At 40.3% G+C, this 19668-nt stretch overlaps 1 protein-coding gene across 2 annotated transcripts in view; it reads left to right on the top strand.

Annotated features, from left to right (window-relative positions):
- MRPS5 (mitochondrial ribosomal protein S5) overlaps window positions 1–19668 on the top strand; it is a 37163-nt gene that overhangs the window by 2133 nt on the left and 15362 nt on the right. The window contains exons 2-7 of one of the 2 annotated variants that reach the window (XM_054472736.2): window positions 1961–2041; window positions 5749–5886; window positions 11449–11574; window positions 13081–13314; window positions 15039–15073; window positions 16776–16866. In XM_054472736.2, the coding sequence (XP_054328711.1) occupies window positions 1961–2041; window positions 5749–5886; window positions 11449–11574; window positions 13081–13314; window positions 15039–15073; window positions 16776–16866 (705 nt within the window). Of the gene's footprint in view, window positions 1–1960; window positions 2042–5748; window positions 5887–11448; window positions 11575–13080; window positions 13315–15038; window positions 15074–16775; window positions 16867–19668 lie in introns of those variants that run through there. The other variant, XM_054472743.2, reaches the window with a different exon arrangement.

Genomic DNA, 19668 nt, shown 5'->3' with positions numbered 1-19668 from the left:
TTTTTTGTAGAGTGGGTCTCACTATGTTGCCGAGGCTGGTCTCTAACTCCTGGGCGCAGGCAGTCCTCCCGCCTTGGCCTCCCAAAGTGCTGGGATTATAGGTGTGAGCCATACATGTGACATATGTGTTTGGGTGTCAAGGAACTGCCAAACTGTTCTCCAAAGCTGCACCATTTTACATTCCCACCAGCAGTATATGAGGCTTCCAATTTCTCTACTTCCTTGCCAGCACTTAATGTCTATCTTTTTGACTATAGCCATCTTAGTGGATGTGGGTTTTTGTTTTTTTTTTGAGACAGGGTCTTGTCCCATTGCCCAGGTAGAAGTGCAGTGGCACAGTTGCAGCTCACTGCAGCTTCAACCTTCTGGGCTCGGGTGACCCTCCCACTTCAGCCTCCTGTGTAGTTGGAACTACAGGTGTGTGCCATCATGCCTGGCTAATTAAAAAAAAAAATTTGTAGAGACAGGGTTTCGCAATGTTGACCAGGCTGGTTTTGAACTCCTGGGCTCAAGCAGTCCTCCCGCCTGAGTCTTCCAAAGTGCTGAGATTACAGACATGAGCCTCCTTACCTGGCCAGCCCAGGGGATGTGAAGTGGTATCAGTTTGTGGTTTTGATTTGCATTTCCCTCATGAATAAGAAGCATATTATCATGTGCTAATGGCCATTTGTATATGTTTTCTTTTGTTTTGTTTTTTTTTTTTGAGAAATAGCTATTCAAATATGTTGCCCACTTTTATATTGGGTTGTCTTTTTATTGTTGAATTGTAGGTATTCTTTATGTTTTTTAGGTGCAAGACCCTTATATCAGATATATGATTTGCAAAATTTTTGTCCCATTCTGTGTGTCTTTTCACTTTCTTGGTAGTATTTTTGAAGCCACAAGTTTTAAATTTGGATGAAGTCTCATTTATCTATTTTTTTTCTTTTTGTTGCTGTGCTTTTGGTGTCTCATCTAAGAAGCCATTGCAAAATCCAAGGTCATGATGATTTATCCCTATGTTTTCTTCTAAGTTTCATCGTTTTAGCTCTTACCTATAAGTCTTTGGTCCATTTTGAATTAATTTTTGTATATGGTGTGAGGTAGGGTGCCAACTTCATTCTTTTACGTGTTGATATCCAGTTGTCCCAGCACCACTTGTTGAAAACATGATTCTTTCCTCATTGAATGGTCTTGATACCCTTGTCAAAAATCACTTGCCCATAAATGCTGTGTCAGAGCCTGTTCTGGAGTATCACACTGTGTAATGGGGTACACAGTACAGTCAGCGTGGTGCTGCGGGGGTTCCAGAGGGAAGGGGGAACATTGTAGGATCAGGGAGGCTTCACTAAGAGGTGATGTTTCAGACAAACAGAGAACCTTGCAGAGACACAGAAGTATGCGAGAGCACAGTAGGTTCAAGACTGACTACAAGTCTGGCATGGCCAGAGGGAAGGTGGAGGAGAGAAAGTTGGGGCAGCAGGCTGGTGTGGAAGCTTGGGGCCATGTGGCAGGCCTGTAGGCCATGCTGAGGAGTTTTGACTTTGTTCTGAAGATAGTAGGGAGCCAGAGAATAATCTGTCAGAGCTGTGAAGTGACCAGACCTGTTATTTTAGAAAAGCCATGAAGCAGAGGGGGAGAGATTGAAATTGGGAAACTGCTAGGAAACTTGTCACTCTGTGGCTGAGTGGTGATAAGGCTTGAGCAAAGAAGGGGCATTGAGGCCACAGGAAAAGGTGCAGCTGGCAGGTGGATTGATTTTTGAGGAGACTGAAGGGCTTGGTAACTGGTTGGATGTGAGGGTGAAGGGAGAAGTTGAGGTATGGTGTCAGCTACTTGACAAGTTGTCCTGGAGCCCAGAAATTACTTACTCCCTTGTCTTGGTTCTTTATTCTATAGATAAATTTTGTGGGTGTTACTGTTTAAAATGTTCCTTTTCATGTAGAAATGTATCTTAAATTTTTTTTTTTCCAATTTGCAGGTCATTTATTGAGGAGGCAGCATTCCCTAAACACCTTACCAGCAGCTTCCATTTTGGCATGGAAGAGTGTTCTCAGCAATGGTGAGATTCATTAATGCTACTACCTTTTCTCATAAGATCTAATGTCGGAGTAGTTTCTGTAGTTTTAAAAAATATAAGTAATCACCTGCTTTTTTCTTTTCTCTCTTTTCTTTTTTCATTTTTTAGCCTGGTTAGTCTTACTGCAATAATCACATTCTTTATGATGCGATTACATAGGATCTGAAGAGTATTTTCAGATTTCTTATGATTGCAATTGTTATAGTTCAAGGCTTTACAAAATAGTAACTAAATAACAATTACGGAGTAGTTTCTGTGTATTAGGCTTAGAGCAGGGACAAAGAAGAGTTAAATTTTCAATTTATCAATTGTTATGTTAATTGAAAATTTAACTCTTCATTGTCCCTGCCTTCTCCAACATAGTTATAAGCACAATTTTGATGAATCTCTGGTCAGTGTTTTTATTATTAAGTTTGTGTATATATTTACAGCTGAGTTAAGTAGAATTCTATCATTACGTTTTCTTTTTCTTACAACAGTTTCCTTAGTACCTGTTACAGTATTTTTCTAAATGCTGCAATAGATTGGTCAGACAAATAGCAATAATTTTCTAAAATCTCTCAAACACATCACTGATCAGCTGGTTTGATTTAATAGATGAGATTTGAATTAGGAGGAAGAAGTTCATCATGGTGAAAACTGTAAATGCAGAAACAAAACCCTCCTCGAGGTCAGGCTATGTTTCTTTTTTTTTTTTTTCTTTTTGAGATGGAGTCTTGCTCTGTTGCCCAGGCTGGAGTGCAGTAGCTTGATCTTGGCTCACTGCAGCCTCTCCCTCCTGGGTTCAAGCGATTCTCCTGCCTCAGCCTCCCGAGTAGCTGGGACTACAGGCATGTGCCACCACACCCAGCTAATTTTTGTATTTTTTGTAGAGACGGAGTTTCACTATGTTGGCTAGGCTGGTCTCGAACTCCTGACCTCAAGTGATCCACCCTTATCGGCCTCCCAAAGTGCTTGGATTATAGGCATTACAGGCATGCGCCACCACACCCAGCTAATTTTTGTATTTTTAGTAGAGATGGGGTTTCACCATGTTGGCCAGGCTGGCCTCTAACTCCTGACCTCAAATGAGCCACCTGCCTTGGCCTCCCAAAGGACTCTGCATGTCTTTGACTTGAGCCACAGGAGGGTGCATTTTGGGCTTGGCCCATTTTGGATTCCAGGGCAATTGTTTCCTGAGATGGGGACTTCATGGTCTGGAATTAATAATAATTCAGAGAATAAGAATAAAACTAAAACTGGTAATTGATCATTGATAATCTGTAACTGAGTAGTTTAGCATAAGCTGATGCCATCTCCTGTTATAAAAATTATAACACGTTTTAAACAAAGTTAGTTGTAACAGTGTATTTTAAGTGACTGTTTCTCAACTCTAAAGTCAATTTCTTTCTGCTTTTGACAGTTGGACCTTTTAAGGTACATTATTAGATAGGAGAAGTATTTCAGGCTTTCAAAAAAAGTTAAAGAATTCTAGGCCAGGCGCGGTGGCTCACGCTTGTAATCCCAGCACTTTGGGAGGCCGAGGCGGGTGGATCACGAGGTCAGGAGATCGAGACCACAGTGAAACCCCATCTCTACTAAAAATAAAAAAAAAAATTAGCCGGACGTGGTGGCGGGCGCCTGTAGTCCCAGCTACTCGGAGAGGCTGAGGCAGGAGAATGGCGTGAACCCGGGAGGCGGAGCTTGCAGTGAGCCGAGATCGCGCCACTGCACTCCAGCCTGGGTGACAGAGCGAGACTCTGTCTCAAAAAAAAAAAAAAAAAAAGAATTCTAAATTTATTAGTAATGATTTTACACTTTTTGAAGTATATCAGAGATTGCAATACTAAACAGTACAAGATTAATATCTTATTTAATATTAATATAAGTAACTTAATATTAATATAAGTAACTTAATATTAAATAAGATATTTTGTTGAAAATTAAAGAGCTGGCCAGGCGCGATGGCTTATGGCTGTAATCCCAGCACTTTGGGAGGCCAAGGCGGGTGGATCACGAGGTCAGGAGTTTGCGACCAGCCTGGCCAACATGGTGAAACCCTGTCTCTACTAAAAATACAAAAATTAGCTGGGTGTGGTGGCGGGCACCTGTAATCCCAGCTACTTGGGAGGCTGAGGCAGGAGAATTGCTGAACCTGGGAGGTGGAGGTTGCAGTGAGCTGACATCGCGCCATTGCAGTCCAGCTTGGGTGACAAGAGCAGAACTCCATCTCAAAAAAAAAAAGAAAAGGAGCATACAAGAAAAGCTAAAGCTAAAGTGTATGCTGCATGATGGAATTTAGAATGATGAAGTCCTGAATTTAAAAATGAAAAGCCAGTATTTCCTATCTACTTTTTATTGACTAATTCATTAAGTGAGCTAAGAGGGAACTCAGTGTGTCATCTGTCTGCCTCTGTGCAGTTGAGTAACTCATCTGGAATTAGAATTAGTGTTTAAATCCCACCTACTAACTAGTCTTGTGACTTTTGGCAAGTCCCTAACCTCATAGGCCTAAGTTTGTTTTGTAAAATGAAAGGATTGGATTAAATAATTAATTTAATTAGATCATTTAAATTAAAAGAGGAATAACCTCCTTTTAATTAAATTAGATATTTAAATGATTTTAAAGATCATCTAATTTAATTAAAAGGAGATTATTCCTTTATTTTTCAGTGTCTATATGCAATGGAGATATTTCGATAGCCTACTGTAACCATTTAATACTACTTGTTATTGCCACGTAAGATCATTGCTGGTGTATGGCCCTCTGTGGCCATAAAGCAGCTGTTACCATCTTCTTCATAACTTCACATAGACTTGAAAATAGCTGTTGTTGTCACTGTTTGGTTTTCTATTTTTCAAGCCTAATATTCTTAAATCTTTTTTTTTTTTTTTCTCAAGGGTTGTTTTAATTCCCTTCATCACTTCTCTTGGAGTCACTAGTTTCTCTGTTGAAATGCAGAGCTTAAGAGTGTGTACACTGTTTTTGTTAGCAGTGTTCCCATTTCTTCACATCCACCAATTCTCAATCTCCGCTCTTCCTCACAGAACTTTACCCTCCATGAATTGATTAGATGCTGCCTCTAAGACATGGATGTTTAAAAACTTTTTAAGTAGTATGTGCGCTTGATGATAACAATTCCAAAAAACACAAAAAAGCAAGTCCCTCATACCCAGTTTTAAATGTATCAGATTTCTTCCCCAGAGGCAACCGTTGTTTCCAGGTTCTTACATACTTCTGGGTTAGTCTATAAAATGCATTCACACCCGCTCCTTGTTTTTTAACATGAAGAGTAGGATAGTGTACATGCTCTCCTGCACCTTGCTCTTCTGACCTGGCCAGTTGCAGGTCTTTCCACAGCAATATGTTGCTGGCTGTTTACAGCAGAGGGTGCCAATTGCCCAGAGTAGACTGCTGACCTAGGTTAGCGAAAGCAGTGCTGAAACCGCGGTATGGACAAATCTACTTCTTTCTTTACCCAGCTGCCCCCATTGTGCGGATCAACTATAACTTTCCCAGCTAGGCTGGGCATTTAGGTTGTTATTGGTCAAAAGTTTTATTTTTAAAAGAAAGACTGTCCTAAAAATCTGATTCTTAAAAGTTCAGGATTTTAGTGACTTATTTTTGTTAGTAATGATTATTTGATGCTAGCAGTGTTTTTCCACAGCTGTGAAACATCTAACTCAAAGTTTAACCCATCTGCCTACAGGCCATTTGTCATCACTGGGAACCAGAGACACCCATCCGTACGCCAGCTTGAGCCGTGCACTGCAGACACAATGCTGTATTTCTTCTCCCAGTCACCTGATGAGCCAGCAGTATAGACCATATAGTTTCTTCACTAAATGTATGTAGAATGGCCACAAACTTCCTGTTTCTTGAAACAGGAAAAGGATTTCTTGTATCTGAATTTTTCTTCTTTTTTACATGAATTAAGATTTTAGTGATTAGTTTACAATGTACTGTTAAAATGAAAATGTTCCTTGATGTACATCCTAGAATTATCTCACATGCTACCAGTTGTATTCTGGGGAGTACTAGTTTGCTTTAGTCCCCTCGTTTGGGGCACCTGAGGCCTGAAGGGTATTGAATCATGGCCCATATCTCTTGCTGACTTAGATTCACACAAGAATATACTCAGTTTTCATTCGTGCCTTAGTTGAGGAGACAGGACATCTAATTGGAAAAAGTTAATTGTAAAGAGATATTGTTCACTAATACTACTCTTATTTGTGATAGCATTTAAAAGAGTCTAATCTGAACTGAGACTAGCTTGTCAGGTAATAAATGGAGATTGAATTTCAAACTCAGCATTAGGCAGATTAAAAGAAATTAGGATTGGCTGGGCGCGGTGGCTCATGCCTATAATCCCAGCACTTTGGGAGGCCGAGGCGGGTGGATCACAAGGTCAGGAGATCAAGACCATCCTGGCTAACACAGTGAAACCCCTCTATTAAATATACAAAACCCCTCTATTAAATATACAAAAAATAAACCCTCTATTAAATATAGCCTCTATTAGAAAAAACTGGGGCTATGGACACCAAGAGGAGAGACTAATGGCCCCAACTCTATCCATCTCTCTTCTCTCTATCCATCCATCTACCCCAACTACAGATACAGCTGAATCTGTAGTTGCAACTAAGCCTATGTTGCTTAATCCTCCACCAAGTCTTTTCTGTGTTGTTGCTACACAAATGACCTAGTTACTAGGAGACTTCCAAATTAAAGTGAGCTGTATCCATACAATGAAATACTCTATGGTCATAACGTCGCACTGCAGAAGTCCACGGAAAAATGCAATATATTACATTAAAAAAAGCAGAAGGCCAGGCACGGTGGCTCACACCTGTAATCCCAGCACTTTGGGAGGCTAAGGCAGGTGGAACACAAGGTCAAGAGATCGAGACCATCGTGGAGATAGAGGTCTTAATAGAGGCTATATTTAATAGAGGGTTAAATATTAACCCTCTATTAAAAATACAAAAACAAAATTAGCCAGGCATGGTGGCGGGCGCCTGTAGTCCCAGGTAGTCCCAGCTACTTGGGAGGCTGAGGCAGGAGAATGGCGTGAACCTGGGAGGCGGAGCTTGCAGTGAGCTGAGATCGTGCCACTGCACTCCAGCCTGGGCGACAGAGCGAGACTCTGTCTCCAAAAGAAAAAAAAAAGAAATTAGGATTATAAAGGCAATTCATGATTAGTTTAGAATATTTGGTAAATACAGAAAAATAGAAAAGAGATAATCACCTGTATTCCTACTATGAAATACTGAGTTTGCTGCCTTTTGTTTTTTTTTTGGGAGATGGAGTCTCGCTCTGTCACCAGGCCGGAGTACAGTAGTGCCATCTCGGCTCACCGCAACCTCCGTCTCCCTGGCTTGAGCGATTCTCCTGCCTCAGCCTCCCGGGTAGCTGGGGCTACAGGGGCGTGCCACCACACCCAGCTAATACTTGTATTTTTAGTAGAGACAGGGTTCCACCATGTTGGCCACGATGGTCTCGATCTCTTGACCTTGTGTTCCACCTGCCTTAGCCTCCCAAAGTGCTGGGATTACAGGTGTGAGCCACCGTGCCTGGCCTTCTGCTTTTTTTAATGTAATATATTGCATTTTTCCGTGGACTTCTGCAGTGCGACGTTATGACCATAGAGTATTTCATTGTATGGATACAGCTCACTTTAATTTGGAAGTCTCCTAGTAACTAGGTCATTTGTGTAGCAACAACACAGAAAAGACTTGGTGGAGGATTAAGCAACATAGGCTTAGTTGCAACTACAGATTCAGCTGTATCTGTAGTTGGGGTAGATGGATGGATAGAGAGAAGAGAGATGGATAGAGTTGGGGCCATTAGTCTCTCCTCTTGGTGTCCATAGCCCCAGTTTTTTCTAAGAGTTGACTTTGTACTTTAGTGGGTATATCAGATTTACAAGCCTTGGGAATTTTTATTTATTTTTATTTATTTATTTATTTTTGAGACGGAGTCTTGCTCTTGTCGCCCAGGCTGGAATGCAGTGGCGTGATCTCGACTCACTGCCACCTCCGCCTCCTGGGTTCAAGCGATTCTCCTGCCTCAGCCTCCTGAGTAGCTGGGACTATAGGTGCGTGCCACCACGCCCAGCTAATTTTTTGTATTTTTAGTAGAGACGGGGTTTCACCGTGTTAGCCAGGATGGTCTCGATCTTCTGACCTTGTGATCCACCTGCCTCGGCCTCCCAAAGTGCTGGGATTACAGGTGTGAGCCACTGCACCTGGCTGGGAATTTTTATTTTTTAATCGAGCTTTCCCTGTTCTAAAAAGACTTGTTCTAGAGGTGGCCTTACTCTCCAAGACCTCATCCTTCACGGTTGTCCCACCCCTGCCTCGGACTCTCTTCATTCACTGGTGTTCTTCCTCTTCTTCCTCAGTGACATGACTCAGTACTTTTTTTTTTTTTTTTTTTTATTGAGACGGAGTCTCCCTCTGTCACCCAGGCTGGAGTGCAGTGGCACAATCTCGGCTCACTGCAAGCTCCACCTCCTAGGTTCATGCCATTCTCCCTCCTCAGCCTCCCGAGTAGCTGGGACTACAGGCACCCACCACCACGCCCGGCTAATTTTTTTGTATTTTTAGTAGAGATGGGGTTTCACCGTGTTAGCCAGGATGGTCTCGATCTCCTGACCCCGTGATCCACCTGTCTCGGCCTCCCAAAGTGCTGGGATTACAGGCGTAAGCCACTGCGCCTGGCCTGACTCAGTACTTATGTGGGTTTATGGCTCCAAGTCATAGTAAGATTTGCTCCAGTGGGGCCAACTCAGTTGAAACTAGCATGGGGCTAGTTTTTGCTGTTTCAGTAGGAAATAGTCTTTGATTTCTGAATCTCCAGGAAATAGAAGGACACACTTTTTGAAAAATGATTTCCTATGAATATTGAATCTTACACTTATAAACCTATCTGTTTTCTGTAGAGGATCCACTGTTTAAATCCCTTTGATTCAAATTAGCAATCTGTGTTACTTAGCATGATTAAGAGGGAAATAACTCCATGTATAAGATTAGACACTACAGTGGATTTATGTATATGTGTGTGTAGATATATATATAACATGAGGCCGGGTGCAGTGACTCATGCCTGTAATGCTAGCACTTTGGGAGGCTGAGGTGGGCGGGTTACCTGGGGTCAGGAGTTGGAAACCAGTCTGACCAATATGGTGAAACCCCGTCTCTACTAAAAATATAAAGATTAGCTGGGCTTGGTGGCGGGCACCTGTATTCCCAGCTACTTGGGAGACTGAGGCAGGAGAATCTCTTGAACCTGGGAGGCGGAGGTTGCAGTGAGCCGAGATCGTGCCATTGCACTCCATCCTGGGCGACAAGAGTGAGACTCCATCTCCAAAAAAAAACAAAACATGAACTTAATCTTTTATAACTATGATAGTTAATAGGTGTATATATTAACCTAACTGCACCCTTCTGGAAAAATGACAGAAAGAATTGAAATGATATTAGATGTGTTCTGACTAGCCTTTTAGGTTATTTAGAATCTTAGACCTGAGGTAAAAATAGTAAAATCTCTATTGAAAGAACTTAATTCACCTTGCAGCCATTACAAAATTATGTTGATGAATAATATTTAAGAATATGGGAAAAGACTCACAATGTAATATTAAATAAAAAAAAAACAGGATACAAATGTGCATATGGTATAATTCTGCTTAAATATATACTATGTATGCATGCATAAAGAAAAAGGCAGAATATACATTCTTATCTAACAGTGGTAATGGGATTATGATTATTTTTGCATTCTGTATTTTCCCGATTTTTAAAAATAACTATTTTATAATTTGAAAAAGGATTAAAAACATTTTTAATAGCATAATGGCATTCAAAGATTGACTAATGACTTGCTGTCTTTTTCAAATATAGTTAGATATTTTATTTTCCTCTTACTATATTATATAAAAGAGCTAAACTCTTAATTCAGTCTTTTTACATTTTTGTCTCAATGTCAAGTTCTTTTTAAAATTGAGTCTCTTTTCATCTTAATGAGTGATTTATGAGTTCTGATTCTAAGTGAAAGAAAACTCTGTGATTGATTGACCTCTTAGTATGCCTCCATTACAAGTGAACTTTCAAGTTTTCCGTGGCGTTTATAGGTACCACCATTTTTTAGCACTTAGGGAGAAAAATCAAATCCTTAGTGAGAGTTTGGTTGGAGGTTGGTACTTTTATTTTGAGCCTGTGGTCTTTTAAAGTGAATGAGAGTTGGCTTAAAGTTGAGCTGAATCCTTTGTTCTGATCAGGGATGTCCAAAACAACATGTGATGTGGAATCTCACTTCCCTGAGCCTCACTTACGAAGACCAGCTGTGATATATGTGTGTGTTTTTGAAAAATTGGATGCTATACAGATATAAAGCATTTAAAAGTATTATAAACCAAAGCATTTTTCTCTTTTCGTGTTATCTACCTGGAGGATCAGCGTAAGACCTTGCAGGAAGCAAGTAGGTAGAAGTTTTAAACTCTAAACATTCATAAGAGAATGAAGGTACTCATTTATCTTCTAGAATTTGTTTAGTATTTCAGTTGTATAGTTATAAATGTGTCTTAGGTTTTTTACTGTTATAACATTTTGTGGTTCCGATTCTTTATTAAAGAAATTGGTAATGGAACAATTATTTTTTTGAAGGCAGGGTCTCACTCTGTCCCCAAGGCTGGAGTGCAGTGGCATGATTATAGTAACCTCAAACTCCTGGGGTCAAGCGACCCTCCCACCTCAGCCTCCCTAGTAGCTGGGACCATGGGCAGATGCCACCACACCTGGCTAATATTTGAAGTTTTAGTAGAGATGGGATCTCACTATGTTGTCCAGTCCGGCCTCCACCTCTGGCCTCAAGTGATCCTCCTGTCTCAGTCTCCCACAGTTCTGGGATTACAAGAATGAGCTACTGTACCTGGCCAACAGTTGATTTTATAACCATAGATTGTGTTCCATATTTATGGGTTCAGATTGAAATGTTGATTCTTGTTTGGACTAGAAAACTTAGGAAGGATAGTTATTAGTTATCTTAGTGGTTATAATGGAGGCAAGAGGACAGGGAAGACACCTATATCATGGTTGATAAAATGTCAGGGAAACGAACCTATTGGTAAGTAACTGAGATTTGAATGCTGGCTTTTAAGCAGTTAGAAGGAAAAATAAAATATTTAGTGAGAGTTTTGTGGAGGAAAGTAATAGAATTGTCTCTTCTTGGGCTTTCCAAATGTAACCATCTGATGTGTGCAAAGGATGATTTAATTTTCTTTCATTACCTCAGTGATGCATGGGTAAAGCTGTAAGCTGACCTCCACTTCTCTTATTATTCAATAGGAGATCATAGACCATTGCTTGAAAACTACAGAATTAAGAAAAGAAACCCTGTTTCATTACAGTGACTGCAGATGAGCTGTGGAAAGGCGCTTTAGCAGAGACTGGTGCTGGAGCAAAAAAAGGAAGAGGCAAAAGAACTAAAAAGAAGAAAAGAAAGGATCTGAACAGGGGTCAGATCATTGGTGAAGGTAAACTTATTTATAAAAATAGCTAAAGTGCTTTTTAAGTTTCTTACGCCAGATTTTATAGATATTTTACAAACTAGAAGCATCAAAACATTTCTTATGAAGGGCACTACGATCTATGGTTTTAGAATTCAACCAGGTGACTTACTCATTGCCCCAGGATTCTGGGCGAGGAAAATCCCATAGAAATGGATTTATTCATTCAGCAAGCATTAAATGTCCCTAGGTGTCATCTCCTATAATAGTGCCTGCCCTCAAAGAGGTTATAATTAGTGATAAAATAGAGACTAAATGGAGAGTTGGCGAATATTCCCTGCAAAGGGAAGATAGTAAATGTTTTTGGCTTTGTGAGTTACATAGTCTGTTTTGCAGCTGCTTAACTCTGCTGTTGTAGCACAGAAACAGCCACAGATAACACATAGTCGAATAGGCATCACTATGTTCCAGTACAATTTCATTTACAAAAACAAGTCACGAACTGAGTTGGCCTGTGGGCCTTAGTTTGTTGACACCTAGAACATGTGATTGTTTATACTCGTGCTTTTGGAAGAGTAAAAATAGTGTAGTGTGCTTCAATCAGCCCGTCTTGTACTGTGCTTGCTGACAAACCATCTTTGATAGTAATAGCCTTTAGGGATAAAGAAAACACCTGGCACCACACTTCCAGCATTGCATGTCCACTTGGATATTTTTCTTTATTACTTATATCTTATTTTTTTTAACACTTTTTTTTTAAATTAAAAGAATCATGTATGTATACTTTCTCAGTGAAAAATGTAGATTATAGAGAAACCTGAAGTCCCCCTGGATGCTTCTTCTACCTTCTTCAATCCTATTGTCTCCCTCAAGGAAAGCACTGGCCTCATATTGGTGTGTTTCCTTCAGTTTTTTAATACATAAATGCCTAAAAAGGTATTTATGTATTAAATTTTAGGTATTTATACATAAATACCTAAAAAGATTAATACAAAAGGTATTATTTATTAAATTGTTATTAATTTATACATAAGTACCTAAAAAGAAATAGATATCTTCTTTTTTAAAAAAAATTTAGATTATATCACATGGTACATGCTGTCTTACAGTTTACTTTTTTCACTCAATAATAGGTCTTGGAAATCATTCCACATCAGAACCTAAAGAGTTACCTTGTTCTTTTGATTTAGTGCAGTGTTTCCTATGCTGGAGACGCTGTGGTTCATTTAACCAGTCCATAATTGCTGGACATTTGTATTAGTTGCATTTCTTGCCTTTGCAAATAATGTTTCAGTGGACGTCCTTGTCCAAGCATCCATATGCCTTGTACCTGTATGTGAGTGTTTCTCTAGGTAATACCATGAAGTATATTTAAAATTTTGATTGTGCCAAGTGACCTACCAAGTTAATAATGTTAGCTTAAGCTCCAGTGAACAGTGTATCATCATTATCTGTAGATGCATTGCCTGACATTTTAACACTTGAAAAATGAGTACTTTAAAAAAATTATTATTTATATTTTTAAACCTTCAGGGCGTTATGGTTTTCTATGGCCTGGACTGAATGTCCCTGTTATGAAAAATGGAACAGTGCAGACCATTGCCCAAAGAAGCAAGGAAGAGCAGGAGAAGGTGGAGGCAGACGTTATCCAGCAGAGAGAAGAGTGGGAACGAAAGAAGAAGATGAAGGTTAAACGGGAGCGAGGATGGAGTGGAAACTCATGGGGAGGCCTCAGTCTTGGCCCCCCTGACCCTGGTCCCAGTGGAGGTAGCAGACTCCTGGTTTTGTTTGCCTTTGTGACAGAGAATACTTGTAGTTTAGAATTTCCTTGAAATGGTATTATTACTTGTCTGTTTATACTACCTTTTTCCAAAAAAAGATTTGAACATCTTTGAAATAACGTATCACATCAATATCCCAACTGTATTTTGTGGAGTGCAGAAGTATTCCACTAACAGGATAGAAAGTACTGGGTTCCTGGTATTTATCATGTACCTTCTCAGATCCTTAAATGTGGGGATGTGCACTGTGGACCTACAGGAGCTGCCTATAGGATACATTGTTTCCAAAACACAGGTGGCCACAGGGGTACCTGTGGAGCAGCATGGCTTGGGAATGCTGTTTCTGTACTAGAAATCAGCAAAGCAGATAGTTGTCATGTTAACCCTGTAAAAGCACAAATGAAGCAAAAATTGAAAATATTTAGGCCAAATTTGAAAACAAAAGTTTCCCCCAGCCCTCCTTGAGTATGTAAAGCAGTAAAAATCATCCAAGAGACGTGTTCTTGTCAATGAGTGGGAGAAGAGGAAATAGGTAAGAGTTTCGCTGCTTTCTTAAGAAGTTTGGCTTAAAGAGGAGGGGAGAGGTTGAAACTGGAGGGGAGAGATTCCAAAGAACATGCTTAGAACTGATCAAAATGCTTCAGTCAGGAGGATGAAGGTATGGAAGGGAGAGAACAAAATCCATGAACCAAGTCCGTAATGACAGCCCAGATCCAGAGTCTGGAGAAGCGGCTTCACCTGCTCACAGAAGAAAGGGCAGGGCACAGAATCAGGGGAGCCTGTGGGGTTGTAGTGGAAAGGTAGGTGGGGGTGTTGCGTGATGTGGCCGCAGTTGGTCTGTAAGGAAGAGGCGGAATCATCTGCGGAGAGTGAGATGGGGACATTGATGATTATGGCCTCCAGATTATTTCTTTATGAAAAGGTAGAGTATCTGAAACTGGCTTCAAAATTATCCAGTGGAGTGAGAGTTGAGCAGAGTTTAGAGGAAAGAAGATTGGCTGTAAGTTGATGCGTGTTGAAGCTGATTAATGTATACATAAGCTTTCTGCTGTTCTATTTTTGTTTGATTGAAATTGTCTGTGATAAAAATATTTAAAAAATAAAAGAACGTAGAGAGTCTTTGAAATGGCTGCAGTGGTGAACGGAGAGAGACCTAACCGAAAGGACATAAAGGCCAGCTGGCAGCAGGGAGGACTTGACGGAATTGGGGTTCGTGGATTTTTAGTGGGCCCTGTGTATGCATACTTTGACTTCTTTCCAGCAGCACCCAGCAGGTCAGGAGTGGCCAGAGAGCTGCATGGATTCAGGCCTGGCTAGTGTGGTGGAGAGAGCAAAGGGTGAAGGGGTTGAGGGCATCACAAGGTGTGGCGGAAATGATGGACTGTGGTGTCTTGGCCTAGGGGGAGAGGCTGTGAGAGGGAGGGAAGCAGAAGGGAGAGCAGGGATCCAGGGTCTGGAGGGGCCAGGAGCTGATGAGAGATGGATGGGGAGGAAGGTGCAGGTAGGGAGATCAGTGACTGAGTTTATGAACTTACTGGTGGAGCAGTCTCTAGTGATGACGGGCGACTGGGGCATGGCCTTGAGAGTGGTACCAAAAGACTGAGATTCTTTCTCCCTGAAAGGTCTGTGATGGTGCCTGTGTTGAAAATGCTTTCATGTTAGTTGTGTACACACATTTCATCTGTATCCCTGTTTCTTTTCTCCCTACAGAAACATATGAGGATTTTGATACCAGGATACTTGAGGTAGGCATGCAGAATTAAATACCTGGTTAAGCCTTTGGGGAGGTTGGGGTGGGTGGGGCAGGGACAGGGCAAGAGGAACTGTAAGGGAAGGCCTTGGATGCATGACTATTTCTGACACACAGCTGATCTGGGTAAGGAAAATTATGCAACTTTAATTTCAGTTACTTGATACTGGCTCTTCTGACTACTACCCTCTTTGTCGGGGGGCTACCACTGAGGTCTCATGATAAGGTGGTATTGTTAACTACAGGATTTGGAGATGAGGTTTAAATTTTCTCCTTCCTAAGGCTAAAGTGGCATTGGGAGTCTATGTTTGAATTATAAACCAGCTGTATCTAGCAGTCTGTGCAGGGATCTGGGATTACGGGGAGCCCTGGGCAAGGTAGAAAGCTTAAGAGTTGTGGTGCATGTCTGGTTCTTGATGGGGAAATGGTCTCTGGGTTGTTCACAGGCCCTTGAAACTAAAGCCTGTATCAGGTAAACTATAGTCGCTTTCCGGAGCATTCTCTAAAATAGTCAACTTCCCTTTGAGCTGGCACTGAATGCTTCGTGTTAAATACCATGTGGAATAATCATTTATTGAGTTTGTTATTGAGCCTCTGAATATATGTATTGTTTCCTCAATATCAATTGCATTGTAGGATTTAAAATGTTTACACATATTATGTCTTTGGTATTCCCACTTACAGCTTTTGGAAGTTAATCTCTTTGAAGAATTCGTATATATGTGGGTGATTTTCTATAAGATCCACAGAGGTGGATTCAAGCTCCCATTTCTTTTAACCCCATTTTATCGGGAAGAGACAGCTATGCACCAGAGAGCCAGCTGCCACGTAAGCAGTTTAGTTAACAGTTCAATAGTTCCTGGCTTTTTTTTTTTTTTGAGGCGGAGTCTTGCTGTGTCGCCAGTCTGGAGTGCAGTGGTATCGGCTCACTGCAAGCTCCACCTCCCGGGTTGACGCCATTCTCCTGCCTCAGCCTCCCGAGTAGCTGGGACTACAGGTGCCTGCCACCACACCCAGCTAATTTTTTGTATTTTTAGTTGAGATGGGGTTTCACCGTGTTAGCCAGGATGGTCTCGATCTCCTGACCTCGTGATCCGCCCGCGTCGGACTCCCGAAGTGCTGGGATTACAGGCGTGAGCCACTGTGCCCGGCTGTTCCTGGCCTTTTAAATACACAGAAAAAAATACACAGAATAAGCAGGTATTTCCAAATATGTTAATCTTTAGTGTAGAGGCCAGTCCTGTGCTGGTTATGTCTATATACTGCATATCATAATTTCTAAGGTGTACATTTTCCTCACATTTTAACATCTCTGACATTGGGATACATCTTACAATCAGTGATAAATTACATCAAAGTTTGATCAGCAACTTTTTTCCTTCTTGTAATACATTCATTAAGCTAGGGTGTATTGCGATGTATAATGTCAAATTCCTTTAAAGGTTTTCTCAGTTAAACCTTCTCATAAGCCTGTGAAATGAAGAGAAAGTCTCATTTCTGTTTTCTTCCGGAAACAGTCCAGGAGGAGGTTTTGTTTGGAAAAAGGCTGTTACTTGTGCTCAGGAGTTGGAGGATTGTGTGCCTGTTCTCTGTGTGTGCCTGTTCACCGTGTATGCCTGCAAGGAAGGGGGCTCCCTCCAGTTCCCTCCTTCAGATTTTCTTAATGTACAATATTTATGAGACATTTTGCCTTTTAGGTAAGAAATGTTTTCACTATGACTGCGAAAGAGGGAAGAAGGAAATCGATCCGTGTCCTGGTGGCTGTGGGGAACGGAAAAGGAGCTGCAGGTGAATGGGGAGTGATGGCATCACAGTGGCGGTGGTGTGCAGGGAAAGGCGTGGCACAGGCCGTGCTGTGGAGCCCATGGGCTCATGCTGCTGGCCAGACTTTTTCCATTGATTAAACCTTTTAGTGGTTTGGGTTCACAAAGCTTGTGGTAAGTCCGTAACTTCCCTTAGAGAGAAAAGAGAGAATAGATTCTACTGTACTTGCCTTTTCCTCTGAGGAAAAGGAATGTTATAAAAGGCTGAAGACATTATTTTATTATGTATAATAGTGGAAAATTAGGGAGAAAAACACTAAATATTCAATAGGGCCATGGTTATAAAAACAGTGTAGCCATGCACTGTAATATTCTGTATCCATTAAAGAATTATGGGAAATTACTTTTAAAATAATGCTAAGTTTAAAAAAAACACAAAAACATTATATAAGACCATATAAAATCCTAGTTTTGTTTTTTCTCTTTTAAAAGTATATTTATATGCCAAGAAAAGACTGGAAAACTATACACCGTAAAGGTTAATAGTGTTTACTCCAATTAGTAGGTTCACTGGTGATTTAAATTTTCTCCTATGTATAGTTACCATAGTGGATACCTGTTTTTGAAATGTATTCATGTCTATTGAAGGAAAAGAACACAGGAAAATGGCCTAGTTAGCCCATACTGACATTTAACAAAAGTAATACATATATATATAGTATGTGGCCAAAGGAAACCAGGCCTAACAGCTACTTTTGTAATTTTCCTAAATTTTGTGTTCATATTATTATCATACATCTTTAAAAAAATTTACACAAAGGGATCACATTATAGCCATAATTTTGCACCTTGATTTTCTTACCTAGTATTATATTCAGAGATATTAATACTCAGATTAACATAAACATTCTCCTTGATTCTTTGTACTGGTTGCAAAGTGTTCATTGTGCATGCATAAATTTTGTAACCTTTTCCCTGTTGCTGAATATTTACGTTTCCAAATTTTTACTAATTATAAAAAACAGTACGGTTCGTGTATGTGTAATTTGTTTTACTTCTGCAGGTATATCAATAGGGGAAACTTCTTGCAGTAAAATTGCTGCCCCAAGGTTATATGTATTTTAAGTGCTGATAAATATTCCTAGATTGCCTCCCCACAAAAGGTTGCATCAATGTGTGTGTTCCTCTACACCATCTCACCCTTGTCAGCCTCGGGTTTCATCAAACCTTACTGATTGTCAGTATGATCTGTGAAACAAATCTCTCAGTTTTGATTTGCATTTTTTAAATTATGAGAGCTTGAACACCATTTTACATGTTTATTGGCTGTTGTTATTTCCTTTTTGAGATCTGTTCGTTATATGCTTTGCCCATTTTTCTATTGGGTGGTTATTATTTTTCTTATTGAATGATATAAGCTCTTTGTAAGTTAAGGACATTAGCCCTTTGTCAGTCAGATATTTTGACTTAGGTTTTAATTTTTTTCCACACAGAAGTTTTAAGCTCTGTGGCAAATTTATCAGTCTTATATCACTACAGGGTTATAAATATTAGTTATCACTTCGGGTTTGTGTCTTGCTTAGAAAGCCTCATTTGAAGATTGTAAATGTTAGTAAGTTTCCCCATATTTTCCTCTAGGACTTCCATGGTTTAATTTGTTTTGTTTAAACTAGGAGTTGGCATTCACATCCTCTTTTGTCCCAGGTCTCAGAGGTGCCTTGTATCTTATAGAGCAGTATTGTTTTATGTTATTTTCCCATGTATAATTTAAAAACAAAATACGTTGTTCAAAACAAAATACAGTGGCAGCAGATAATGGCAGTATCTGTGTAACTGCTGGTAAACTGTATTTCATAGTGAAGTGTTCATAAACTAAAGAGTCATTGATTTGGTTTCCTGGCTAATTAAAATCTGAATTCCACTTGAAGTTCCATTGAAATCATGGTTTTACTCTATAGCAGTGGATGTTTTTTCCCAACCTTTCTGATATTTTTTTCCTTTCTGAGACAGGGTCTTGCTCTGTCACCCGGGATGGAGTGTAGTCGCACCATCACGGCTTACTGCAGTCTCAACCTTCTGAGCTCAAGTGATCCTGCCACCTCAGCCTCTTGAGTAGCAAGGATTACAGGCACCTACCACTGTGCCTGGCTAGTTTTTATATTTTTTGTAGAGATGGGGTTTCACTATGTTGCCCAGGCTCATCTTGAACTCGAGCTCAAGCAGTCTGTCCTCATCTTGAACTCGAGCTCAAGCAGTCTGTCCATCTTGGCCTCCCAAAGTGCTGGGATTATAGGCGTGAGCCACCGCATCTGGCCCCTTTCTGATTATTTTAATCTATCTTTAAATGTTCAAAGTGATTTGCCTAATTAATTTAGAGCATATTTAGTTTTTTTTTAAATTGAGTGTATTTTATCTAGCTATTTTTAAAAGGCAGCATCTAACCTTGGATTTTATAAATACATCTAAATTTGTTATTTCCAGAATGCTTCAGAACAGATCTCTGTAGCCTCATGCTTTGTTATTGTTAGTTTTTTTTTGTTTTGAGACAGGGTCTTGCTCTATCTGGAGTGCAGTGGCACAGTCATAGCTCACTGTACCCTCAAACTCCTAAACTCAAGTAATCCTCCCACCTCAGCCTCCTGAGTAGTTGGGACCACAGTCATGCACCAACATGCCTGGCTAATTTTTAAAATTTTGTTCTTAATAGAGACAGAGTCTTGCTGTATTGTTCAGGCTGGTCTCAAACTCCTGGGCTCAAGCGATCCTCCCACCTCAGGCTCCTAAAGTGCTGAGATTATGGATGTGAATCATCACACCCAGCCTGTTA

This window comes from Pongo pygmaeus, chromosome 12 (assembly GCF_028885625.2).
Source record: "Pongo pygmaeus isolate AG05252 chromosome 12, NHGRI_mPonPyg2-v2.0_pri, whole genome shotgun sequence".
Lineage (NCBI taxonomy): Eukaryota > Metazoa > Chordata > Mammalia > Primates > Hominidae > Pongo > Pongo pygmaeus.
This window is presented reverse-complemented; position numbering and strand designations above follow the sequence as displayed.